This window comes from Oncorhynchus nerka, linkage group LG23 (assembly GCF_034236695.1).
Source record: "Oncorhynchus nerka isolate Pitt River linkage group LG23, Oner_Uvic_2.0, whole genome shotgun sequence".
In the NCBI taxonomy this organism is placed as follows: domain Eukaryota; kingdom Metazoa; phylum Chordata; class Actinopteri; order Salmoniformes; family Salmonidae; genus Oncorhynchus; species Oncorhynchus nerka.
Genome location: NC_088418.1, coordinates 32,017,364 through 32,030,358, shown reverse-complemented (window position 1 = coordinate 32,030,358; position 12,995 = coordinate 32,017,364). Strand labels below are relative to the sequence as shown.

Sequence of the window (12,995 nt, the reverse complement as noted above, 5' to 3'; positions counted from 1 at the left end):
CTCAGGACCTGAAGCAATGATATGCATATTATTGATAGCATTTGAAAGCAAACACTGAAGTTTGTGGAAATGTGAAATTAATGTAGGAGAATATAACACATTAGATCTGGTAAAAGGTAATAAATCCCCCGTCTTTGAAATGCAAGAGAGAGGCCAAAATTAAATATTCCAGGTTAGGCGCAATTTAGATTTTGCCACCAGATGGCAGCAGTGTATTAGCTACGTTTTAGACTGATTCAATGAACCATTGCATTTCTGTTCAAAATGTTCTATAGACTGCCCAAATGTGCCTAATTTGATTTATTAATACATTTTCAAGTTCATAACTGTGTATACTCCTCAGTAAACAATAGCATGGTATTCTTTCACTGTAATAGCTACTGTAAATTGGACAGTGCCGTTAGATTAACTGGAATTTAAGCTTTCTGCCCATATCAATATGTCTGTCCTGGGAAATGTGCTTGTTTCTTAAAACCTCATGCTAATCACATTAGCCTACCTTAGCTCAACCATCCCGCGGGGGAGACTAGTTAACCTGTAGAGGTTAACTAGTTCATACTGATCCTAGTTTTCATCCGATACACACAGATTAGGATGTTAACATCAGATGGCAGTTCCCTCGGAACGCCATTGTAATTATTTATTTTTTATTGTTTCCAAGAAATGTGAGTCTCACCCTATTTCTGTCTCTGTTCGGAACACCGTAACCACCTGCCTGACACCCTCCTTCAGATCTTAGGCAGGCCTCAGGAGCCGTCAACAGAGTTTGGTTTCCCATCTGCGGTGCCAAATATTGTGGTGAATATTCTATTCAAGTTATAGACATGGTCATTCCTATAAACAATTCTTTATTCAATATTGATTCATTATTGCAGTAATTAATACCAGTCAGGACTGTTGGGCTGAGCAGCCTACCCTTTACAGACCATGCTGCTCCTTTTTTTTTTTTTTCTGATACCAAGATTGCTCAGTCATAGCTGGTTCAACCCCCCCCTGGGCACCGTAAGCCACTTTGGGTTCATCCTGTGGTCATCTGCCTCTGGTGTTGTCTCCCAGATGCCAGAATAATTAGGAATACTGAGCCTGGAGGAACAGAACAAAGGCCTATCTCGGTGACACCCACCACATCTGATCTACGGAATGCCAGCTATTGTTTTTTTTTTATCACCAAGCCATTTTATTTATTTATTTATTTATTTCACCTTTATTTAACCAGGTAGGCAAGTTGAGAACAAGTTCTCATTTACAATTGCGACCTGGCCAAGATAAAGCAAAGCAGTTCGACACATACAACGACACAGAGTTACACATGGAGTAAAACAAACATACAGTCAATAATACAGTATAAACAAGTCTATATACAATGTGAGCAAATTAGGTGAGAAGGGAGGTAAAGGCAAAAAAGGCCATGGTGGTAAAGTAAATACAATATAGCAAGTAAAACACTGGAATGGTAGTTTTGCAATGGAAGAATGTGCAAAGTAGAAATAAAAATAATGGGGTGCAAAGGAGCAAAATAAATAAATAAATTAAATACAGTTGGGAAAGAGGTAGTTGTTTGGGCTAAATTATAGGTGGGCTATGTACAGGTGCAGTAATCTGTAAGATGCTCTGACAGTTGGTGCTTAAAGCTAGTGAGGGAGATAAGTGTTTCCAGTTTCAGAGATTTTTGTAGTTCGTTCCAGTCATTGGCAGCAGAGAACTGGAAGGAGAGGCGGCCAAAGAAAGAATTGGTTTTGGGGGTGACTAGAGAGATATACCTGCTGGAGCGTGTGCTACAGGTGGGAGATGCTATGGTGACCAGCGAGCTGAGATAAGGGGGGACTTTACCTAGCAGGGTCTTGTAGATGACATGGAGCCAGTGGGTTTGGCGACGAGTATGAAGCGAGGGCCAGCCAACGAGAGCGTACAGGTCGCAATGGTGGGTAGTATATGGGGCTTTGGTGACAAAACGGATTGCACTGTGATAGACTGCATCCAATTTGTTGAGTAGGGTATTGGAGGCTATTTTGTAAATGACATCGCCAAAGTCGAGGATTGGTAGGATGGTCAGTTTTACAAGGGTATGTTTGGCAGCATGAGTGAAGGATGCTTTGTTGCGAAATAGGAAGCCATGACTTGCCAGCCCAAGTTTAAGGGGTATGAATACTTTCGGAAGGCACTGTACATGTACACTACCGTTCAAAAGTTTTAGGGTCATTTAGAAATGTCCTTGTTTTTGAAAGAAAATCACATCTTTTTTTGTCGATCGAATTGTAACATCAAATTGATCCGGAATACAGCCTAGACAGTATTAATATTGGAAATGACTACTGACTACTTTTTAATGGAATATCTACATAGGCGTACGGAGGCCCATTATCAGCAACCATCACTCCTGTGTTCCAATGGCACGTTGTTGGCTAATCCAAGTTTGTCATTTTAAAAGGCTAATTGATCATAAAGAGAACCCTTTTGCAATTATGTGAGCACAGCTGAAAACTGATGTGCTGGTTTTAAAGAAGCAACAAAACTGGCCTTTAGACTAGTTGCGTATCTTGAGCATCGACATTTGTGGGTTCAATTAGACTCAAAATGGCCAGAAGCAAAGAACTTTCTTCTGAAACTTGTCAGTCTATTCTTGTTCTGAGAAATGAAATTGCCAAGAAACTGAAGATCTCGTACAACGCTGTGTACTACTCCCTTCACAGAATAGCGCGAACTTGCTCTAAACCAGAATAGAAAGAGTGGGAGGCCCCGGTGCACAACTGTGCAAGAGGACAAGTATATTAGTGTCTAGTTTGAGAAACAGGTGCCTCACAAGTCCTCAACTGGCAGCTTCATTAAATAGTACCCGCAAAACACCAGTCTCAACGTCAACCGTGAAGAGGCGTCTCCGGGATGCTGGCCTTCTAGGCAGAGATCCTCTGTCCAGTGTCTGTTCTTTTGCCCATCTTAATCTTTTCTTTTTATTGGCCAGTCTGAGATATGGCTTTTTCTTTGCCGCTGCCTAGAAGACCAGCATCCTATAATTTGCCCCCCACAACCGCAAATGTTCCATGTCACCAGTCTGACTTTTAGCCCCAAAATACCATCCTGGAATGGTTGTGAACTAGAAATGAATCCTTAAGAGGTCAAATGAAAAAGAGCGATTGAGGAGCAGCATGAAAAAACAAATCTGAATTAAAAATACATTAAAATCCTCTAGAGAAGCAGAGCACATTCTTTGCCCCACCACCCCCAACATACACAAAAATGAAATAAAAGTGATGGTATAATACCATTTTAAAGAAAAAGGCAAAAACTTCTAATCCTATTCTCGTCATTATGAACGAGACAAGCAGCAGAAATTCTCTTACTCAGCCACCATTGATTACCCTAAACATGTGATGTGAGGTCAAACTGACCTAGGAAAGAAGTTACATATACCCTTGAGAGAAAAAAAAAAAAAAAAAATATATATATATATATATATATATATATATATATGGTATAACCTTAAGCTTCAGTTTTTCCAGTTGTCAGAGACCTCGTACGACTTATTTTCTACATCGCTCAACCGGAAGCCAGTATTTCGATGTGAATTTGATTAATTGTCCAGCTCTACCATCTACTCACCAACCCTACTGAAGACATACTATAACTGAGGTATTCAACTGGGAGTCCACAAAAAGTGTGTGTGTATATCTGTATGTATACACACCCACACGCACTGTAGAAACATTTTTTTGTTTCAATGGCTTTATGAATATTGCTAGCAACAGAAACACATTTTTTATTACATACCTACAGTAGAAAAGATTATTTTTCTAATGTAGTCAACTTTAGTCCTCAACTCCTGAGCAAATTACACTCATTGGAGCCAGTTTACACTCCCTGGAGTGTCTGACATAGGCTTTGAAAGAGCACCTGCGAATAGGCTACCAGTGTGTCAAGTACCGATGGCTGCTGGTAAGCTTTCTTCACTTAGACATTTTTGCCAACACATGGCTAACCTTTGTTTAACCAGCTAAACAGCTGCTCTTAGCAAAATTGTGTTTATAGTTACTAGCTTTCTAGCTAATAGGCTATGTTAGAGTTTATACTTCCTCTTCCAATGATGTGGGAAGGTCAAAATAAACTATTTACCAAATATATTTATTCTAAAATGTTCATTACTTTATTCCTTGCCATTCACCTGATAAGACGAGACTTGCTATATACATTTTTTTAAACATATACTGGTGGTCCCTGAGTCGCCGGTTTGCCTGGGAGCTGGTCCTTGGGCATGAATAAGTTTAAGTACCCTGCTATAACAACTCACCAACCATAGTTTAAATGCACTGAACAAAAATATAAACTCATGTAAAGTGTTGGTCCCATGTTACATTAAAAAATACCAGCAATTTTACATATCCACAAAAAGCCAATTTCTCTCATTTTGGACAAAAATGTGTTTGCATACCTGTTAGTGAGCATTTCTCCTTTGCCAAGATGATCCATCCACCTGACTGGTCAAGCATATCAAAGAAGCTGATTTAAATAGCATGATCATTACACAGGTGCACCTTGTGCTGGGTACAATAAAAGGCCACTCAAAAATGTACAGTTTTGTCACACAACACAAAACAAGAGAATTTGGCAGTACTTCCAACTGGCCTAACAACCGCAGACCACATGTAACCACGTCAGCCCAGGACTACCTCATCCGTCTTCTTCACCTGCGGGATCGTCTTTGGTGGGGGTGTAATAATATTTGTCTGTTTTGTGGGGGGAAAAACTCACTGATTGGCTGGGCCTGGCTGCCAAGTGGGTGGGCCTATGCCCTCCAAGGCCCACCCAAAGCTGCACTGCTGCCCAGTCATGTGAAATCCGTAGATTAGGACTAATGAATTTATTTAAATTGACTGATTTCCTTTATATGAACTATAACTCAATAAAATCTTTGAAATAGTTGCATAGTTGCATGCTGCTTTACCGTAATTGCTGGACTATAAGCCGCTACTTTATTCCCACACTTTGAACCTCGCGGTTTATACAATGACGCGGCTAATTTATGGATTTTTCCCGCTTTCGCAAGATTCATGCCGCCGCCAAAAAACTGAGCACCGTCACATAATGTGACGTAAATCGAGCGCGCTTTCCATCATTCTGATTACGGTAGTAATTTTGTCACCCTCATCATGGCAAAGACACGGAGAAATGAATGCATATGATGCAGCTTTCAAGTTGAAGGCGATCGATCTGGCTGTTGGAAAAAGAAATAGAGCTGCTGCATGGGAGCTTGGTCTTAATGAGTCGATTATAAGACTTTGTAAACAGCAGCGTGAGGAACTGACTCAGTGCAAAAAGACAACAAACCTTTCAGAGGGAAGAAAAGCAGATGGCCCAAAGTATTTGCAGCCACTCGACATCAGTGTAAATCGTTCATTTAAGGTGGCGCTCCGTGTTCAGTGGGAGGCTTGGATGACAAGTGGGGAGAAATCCTTCACTAAAACGGGCCGCATGCGAAGAGCAACTTATGGTCAAGTCTGCCAGTGGGTCCTGACAGCGTGGAGCATTGTCAAAAAATCCACTATCATCAACGGGTTTCGAAAGGCTGGACTGCTGCGTGTTGAAGGGGCAGCATGAGCTCAGCGGGGTATTTGCCTCCGGATGAAAGTGACGAGAGCGACAATGAAAACGATCCAACATCGGATTAAGCATTTCTGAGGCTATTCAACTCCGACACCGAAGGAGATGACTTCAGTGGTTTCAGTGCACAGGAGGAGGCTTGGTAGGCTACTGTTTTAATTTTTGTTACAAGCAGTGTTTCGTTAAAGCCTATTTATTTTTGTTACAAGCCGTGTTTCTTTTAAAAGCTGTGTAAAGTTCATTTGTTTCAATGTACCGGTAGGCACCTGCGGCTCATAGACATGTGCAGCGTATTTATGTACAAAATACATATTTTTTTATAATTCAGTGGGTGCGGTTTATATTCAGGTGCGCTTAATAGTCCAGCAATTACGGTAATTACTCACCAACCTTAGTCAGCTGCTTACCAACCATACCCATACTGTAACAACTCACCAACCACACTGCAACCAAACCCTCAATTACTCACGAACCGTACCGCAACCCCTAGTCATAATTACTCACCAACCACACTTCAACCACTCATAGCTGAGAAGTACAGCTACGCACCCAAATCATCTGGATGTTAACAATGGCCGTTAAAAGATACAGCCATATACCAACCACGCAGCAACCGCTATTAACCCCTGCCAATCCGCATGCCACCACTATGCCTTAATCACAAGCTATTATATTGACCTATCAAGTGGCGGGTGTCACGCTCTGACCCTTTCTCGTGCTGTATTTCACAGGAACTGAACGAGAACCAGTTGACCCCCAAGCGTGAGAAGCAGGAGTGGCTGGTGCATCAGAAGGAGTGTCTCCAGCAGCTGCAGGCGGAAGATGAGGCGGGGCTCCTGCGCCGCCAGAGGCAGTACTACGAGCTGCAGTGTCGCCAGTACAAGAGGAAGATGCTGCTGGCGCGCCACAATCTGGAGCAGGACCTACTCCGAGAGGTATAGTACATCAACAGTACCCATAACGAAGACATTTTTCACTTGACCAAGCAATAGAGGTGTTTCAGAGTTCCATTAGGCGCTGGTCTCGGACCACAACTCTTCTCATGATATAATGCAGGGGTTAAAGTTCTGTCACTGCGACTGATTTTTAATAATTTTATAGATTTTTTTTTTTCAATGTTAAAGGTCTGAAATTGGTCTAACGCGCTGTTTAATACATGTACAAAATGATTACGTCTTTCCCTACCCTCATCTGTTGCGCTCTCCTTTGTTTCTTCCTTCTCCATCTAAGGACCTGAACAAGAAGCAGACGCTGAAGGACCTGGAGTGCGCAATGCTTCTGCGCCACCACGAGTCCACCCAGGAGATGGAGTTCCGGCAGCTGGGCTCGGTGCAGCGCACGCGGGCTGACCTGATCCGCACACAGCACCAGACGGAGCTCACCAATCAGATGGAGTACAACAAGCGACGCGAGCAGGAGCTGAGGCAGAAGCACGCCGTGGAGGTCCGCCAGCAGCCTAAGAGCCTCAAAGTGAGTGAGAGCGAGACCCCCGGTACCCAAACCCAGAACCAGCCACCTCCAGAGGAGGAGAACAAGGGGGAGGAGTACCAGGAGACAGGGGGGCTAAGGGGAGCCCAGGCTGGGGCTGAGGGAGTGGAAGAGGTGGTGCTGGTAGAGGAAGGGGAGAAGGAAGAGGTGGAAGAATATGAAACCAAAGAGGAAATGGAGGGTAACAAAGGAAAAGTTAGGGAAGGTTTTGAAGGAGGGAAAGAAAAGGTGGTGAGAGACGAAAGTGGAGATGGAGAGAATGAGAAGGGAGAAGAGAAGGACGTGGGAAATGGGAATGAGGTTTGCTCCATTGTAGAAACAAAGGTTGAAGTAGAGGAGGAGAAGAGCGAGAAAAGCGAAGATAATGAATGTCAAGAACTTGAGTGGAAAACAGGGGAGGGAGGAGGAGAGCAAAGGCAGGTGGAGGGAGTGCAGTGGGGGGAGGAAGATGGGGATGAGGAAGACGAAGCGAGATATGTTCTCGACGATGACGACGATGAGGAGGAGGATAGGGGAGTGGCAGACGGCTGTCCGTCTGAGCTCATCTCCTCCCCATCCCTGGAACGGAGGCATGTCCGCGATCAGCGCAAGGGGGACGAACTCTCAGAGTTCTACTTCCCCGACACCCTTGAGGAACTCGAGCCTCCTCACCTCTCTGCCCCACCCCTTTCTCCGCCCCCTGTCCCCTCTTCCTTTCCCTCCCTCTTCTCTCATGCCATCTGCCTCCTCCTCTCCCTCTCGGCCGCCGCCCAGCCCTCCAACCTCACCTTCCTCATACTCTCAGTCTTCCTCCTCTCCCTTCGTCGCTCTCCCCCTCTCCCCTCGCTGGCCTCCCTCCTCCTCTCGGGTGAGCTCGCCCTCCTCGCCCTCTTCTTCTCCTACCTCTTCCTCCGCTCCTGCTGCTCCCTCTCTCTCTCCACCTACCTGTCCCTCACTCTGTGGGCATGCGGTCTTTTCAGCCTGGGCCTCTCGCTGAGCCTGGGTCTCTATTACGTCCCCATAGCCCTGATCTCTGCCTCCTTCCTCAGCTCGCCTTCCCTCTTCCTCTCCCTCTATCTTGTGGTGGTGCTGGTGGTGCGACCGGCGCGCGTCTTCCTACAAAACGCCCCCCGGAAACTCAACCGTTTGTGGATGAGGTTCCTCTTTCGCCTTCCCCGCCCACTCTTCAACATCTGCCAGTCTCTCCTTGGGGGCCTGGCAGAGCGCAGCCTCTATGACATGTTCCCCAAGGCCGGGCGCAACTGGGGCGGGCGCCAGTCCAAAATCCCTGTGCCCCTAAAGAGCCTGCCCTTAGTGCGCCTGGCGGGCAGGGGCCACGTTGGCTCGCCCCTTGCCACGTGCCTCCTATGGGTCAGGCGCTTTATCAGACGCCCCCTAGGGGTCCTTGCCGACCTGGCCAACTCAGTCGTGCTAAGGCTAGCTAGCAGGGTCCTTAAAGAGCTGCCTCCTGAGTGCCTGAGCAGACTTCGTACATTCGGTCTGCTGAGAGAGGAGAAACCTAGCAGGCTGCCCAGGCTACTGCCCAGGGAGGTCAGAGAGCAGAAACAGAGGGAGAGGAGGAAGAGAGAGAGGGAGCAAAGGCAAAGAAGGGAGGAGAGAGAATGTATGTTCAGAGATGAGGGGAGGTGGGAATGCGGGTTGAGACGAACGTCATCTGGGCGGAGTGTGAGGGGTAAAGTGCGACCATGGAGATAGTAAGAGAGGGAGGGAGTTGGATAGGGTGTGTATGTTCCATCTATCACCGTCTGACCATCGTGTGTTTGTTTCCTTTGTTTCAACCCTCCCAAAGATAGGTTGTGTGCATCATAGGTATACCGAACACTGTGTTGCATTGGCTGAATGTAATTGGCCATTTAATGTACTGTATTGCCAAAAGCATCCAGCAACTCCTGTCATGTCACTGTCTTATACCCCATTGAAGTTTCATTGTTTGTCACTCACTATTGTGCTTTTTGTAAAAGTTTAAGTGTTTTCTTTATTTTGTTCTTAATTCGTAAGACAATATGTTTATGGTTATTTCTAAGACCATGTTTGTGCAATCTATTGTGTTTTTATTGAAGTTCTTACGATTTCAGAGATCTTTTTAGTGCACTGTTCATGCACATTGAATTTCTTGTCAGTGGATAATGGTTATCATCAATGGCCACTATTGATAGATATTATTGGTTGTGGATTGTCCACAAATCAAGCATTTCACCCATTATAATACTAAATTACTGTGAAAGTAGAAGTAGGCAAACATCCTGGTCATTTCATTTAACCGCCCCCAAAAAACACTACTAGGTCATTAATATAGTGCAATAAATAATTAACCACACAAACTTCCAGATCAAGATTACTTCAATCCACAAAGTGAACTTTAATACATTAATGTTATGTACAAGCTAAACTGTACAATTATGTTAAACGCATAGTGTTTGATACGTGAAACTTGACATAAATGCGGTAAACTGTAAAATTATTTCCACGTTTTTGTTCTAAAAATCCAATCATCCGAATATAGGATACAATATGGCATTTTATACTGAATTTCAAGTTAGCCAATGTTTTGGGATATTGCATATTGTATTTGGCTGGGTAGGCTTTGGCTGTCAATTTAGTGAGCTATATTAGATATTTAATTAGTATTGCTCATTGAGAAGAGTCGGCACACCCAGAAGAGGACTTGGGCCACCCCTCATAGCCTGGTTCCTCTCTAGGTTTCTTCCTAGGTTCTGGCCTTTTCTAGGGAGTTTTACCTAGCCACCGTGCTTCTACACCTGCATTGCTTGCTGTTTGGGGTTTTAGGCTGGGTTTCTGCACAGCACTTTAACATCAGCTGATGCAAGAAGGGCTTTATAAATACATTTGATTGATAGTAAGACCTCAAATGTGAACATGTAGAGAGCAGTGGAAGCTGGTGAAATGGTTATTAGTTATTACATTTCATCTTCTAGATAAGTAGATTCATTATTGTGCTATTGGCAAACTTGTATACTGAATGATTTGCCATGTAAACGTTGTTTTTATCATTCTCCTAAATGAAGATACAGTGCTTGTCTGTTCAGCTGTAATTGTTTGAATGACTGTTCTGTTATACAGCCACTGAGGTTAGGCTACCTCCATATATGCAAAAAAAAAAAGTGTTATATAGTTTTTGTTCATTTTAGTATGACCATATGTTTAATATCATTTTATTGTTTAATTTGGATATTGGTTCAAACAAGTCTTAATGGCTTTAAAACACAAGTCCAAAGATTGAGGGAACAATGCAATACTCAACGAAGAGATTAACCAATTTGAACGTTTTAACTAGTCTAAAACGATGCGAAAGTATTTATCCCAAAAAGGGCTGGAAATTGACTGGCCCCTCCCTCCACTGAGTACTAAGTGAGCTTGTCGCGCAAATTATATTGAATGATGTTATGTATCCAATTCAATACTTTATATATATATTATATGTATATGTGGACACACCTTCAAATTAGTTCAGCCACACCCGTTGCTGACAGGTGTATAAAATCGAACACAAAGCCATGCAAGCTCCATAGCCAAACATTGGCAGAAGAATGGCCTTACTGAGAGCTCAGTGACTTTCAACGTGGCACTGTCATAGGATGCCACCTTTCCAACAAGACATGTAGCGTTAACATTTCCCTTCACTGAAACTATGGGCAAGAGCTATGAAAAACAGCCCTATGTCATTATTCCTGCTCAACCAAACTTTACAGTTGTCACTATGCATTGGGGCTGGTAGCGTTCTCCTGGCATCCGCCAAACCCAGATCTGTCCGTCGGACCGCCAGATGGTGAAGCGTGATTCATCACTCCAGAGAATGCGTTTCCACTGCTCCAATGTCAGCGAGCAGAACACCACTCCAGCCTATGCTTGGCATTGCACATGGTTATCTTAGGCTTGTGTGTGGCTGCTCAGCCATGGAAAGCCATTTCATGAACCTCCCGATGTACAGTTATTGTGCTGACGTTGCTTCCAGAGGCAGTTTGGAACTTGGTAGTGAATGTTGCAACTGAGGAAAGACGATTTCAGCACTTGGCGATCCCATTCTGTGAGCTTGTGTGGCCTACCACTTTGTGGCTGAGTTGTTGTTGCTCTTAGACGTTTCCACTTGTCTATGGAGATTGCATGGTTATGTGCTCGGTTTTATTCACCTGTCAGCAACGGGTCAGGCTGAAATAGCCAATTCCAATCATTTGAAGGGGTGTCTACATCATTTGTGTATAGATAGATGGATAGAAATAAATAAGTATTATACTTAACTACGTTGAATGATTGCTTGGTCACCCGTCCATTGACTTGCAACTGGTTGTTTAAATGGACAGTTGGCTATTGAAGAGCCAGGGTAGATGGAGGGCTAATTTAGAAGGATAAACATTTCAGTAAAACATTTTAGCGAAGAAAAGATTCTTAATAAAAATATATCTTATCTACTTGGGAGGTCAGGGGAAATGTACTTTAAAGTGCAGGAATACTACTTTAAATGCAGCTCACCCAGAAAATAGTCCCCTGCATTTTACAGGTGAGCCATTGGTGTGGAAGGGTATTATTGAGTGATTCGGCAGGAGGAGCACTCCCTCTCTCCTGCACTGTATTCTAACACAAAGAGAACAAGGGCATTGCTTTCTGGATGGCTTGCATTGGAGGGAGAGTTGGTGAATCCCTAATCCCCTTTTTAAAGGGTGATAGATTACATTGTATTCTGGCTCTAAAAAGAGGCATATCTTTTCAGTTTTTCACCTTGTTATTTTGTGAATGTAATTTATGATTTTCAAATTATTTCTGCGTCAGTATATTTGTCTTATTTTTCTATGTTTACTGTTCTATGTTTGAATTTCCAGAGTTTTATATGAATATTTAATATATGCAGTATTTCTAAGGTTAGTACTGCATTCTGTGCGTTGGGCCAGTAACCGAAAGGACGCTGGTTCAAATCCCTGAGCCGACTAGGTGAAAATCTCTGAAACCCATCACTTAACCCTAATTTCTCCTGTAAATTGCTCTGGATAAGAACATCTGCTAGATGACAAAAATGTAAATGTGTTCAGCAGCCATTTTGTTTGCATTTCAGCCTTATTGTGAGTGCATGAGTGGTGTATTGTATATGCAGCATTTTGGCATATTTTCGTTTTTTTCTCCAAACAGAAATAAATTATTTTTTGTTATCATTTTGTCTTGTTCATTTTTATGATTTACGTCTTTGTTTTGCATTATTTCCTTGTTATAATTTACCATAATTTCCATATCTTTATTCATTAATTCAGTTCATCAGTCTTTAACCAAACATGGAGAAAATGAGTGAAGTATTCTGGATTTACATTCAAACTCATTTCATCTCATAACTAATGTTCTTGTCATCCTCTGTTCTCCCTGTCCCTACATCTACCTCCAACATGAATAAAATAAGTCAAATTTAGTTTTGACATAACACTTTGTAGAGCTGGGACGATAAAATGAAAGACACCAACCATACCGATCACTTATCGCAAGCATTTTGCAGATATCGTTAATTTTGATAACTAACCTATATTAGAGATGTGATTTAAAATTAAATACGTTTGCTGGTATGGGTGATTGTTAATGAGACAATTGATTGCTACAACCATCAAACTAGTAGTTGAAAGGATATTTCTATTTATTTTTTACTGTGGTGCACAATGTTTTAAACGTATGGTTTTATTTATCGTTATCACATCAATTCCGGCACTTTATTGCGATATGAACTTTTGTCCATATTACCCTGCTCTAACGCCATGGCTACGTCCCAATTATCTCTCCTCTATTCCAAGTGTGCACTTGTTCATTACCCTTCAAGGATTTTAAAGTAAATTACTAGTATAAGAAATATGGTGGAAATGCTCTACATACCATGCCCCCCTGCAACCCAATGTGTTTAGATTTTATGAGTAGTAGTGAACGAG

At 42.9% G+C, this 12,995-nt stretch overlaps 1 protein-coding gene across 5 annotated transcripts in view; it reads left to right on the top strand.

Annotated features, from left to right (window-relative positions):
- taok2b (TAO kinase 2b) overlaps positions 1-12,995 on the top strand; it is a 63,354-nt gene that overhangs the window by 35,157 nt on the left and 15,202 nt on the right. For 4 of the 5 annotated variants that reach the window (XM_029629759.2, XM_065008052.1, XM_065008051.1 and 1 more), the window contains 2 exons: positions 6,324-6,527; positions 6,823-12,242. In XM_029629759.2, coding sequence (XP_029485619.2) covers positions 6,324-6,527; positions 6,823-8,775 — 2,157 coding nt within the window. In that variant the 3' untranslated portion in view covers positions 8,776-12,242. Of the gene's footprint in view, positions 1-6,323; positions 6,528-6,822; positions 12,243-12,995 lie in introns of those variants that run through there. The other variant, XM_029629758.2, reaches the window with a different exon arrangement.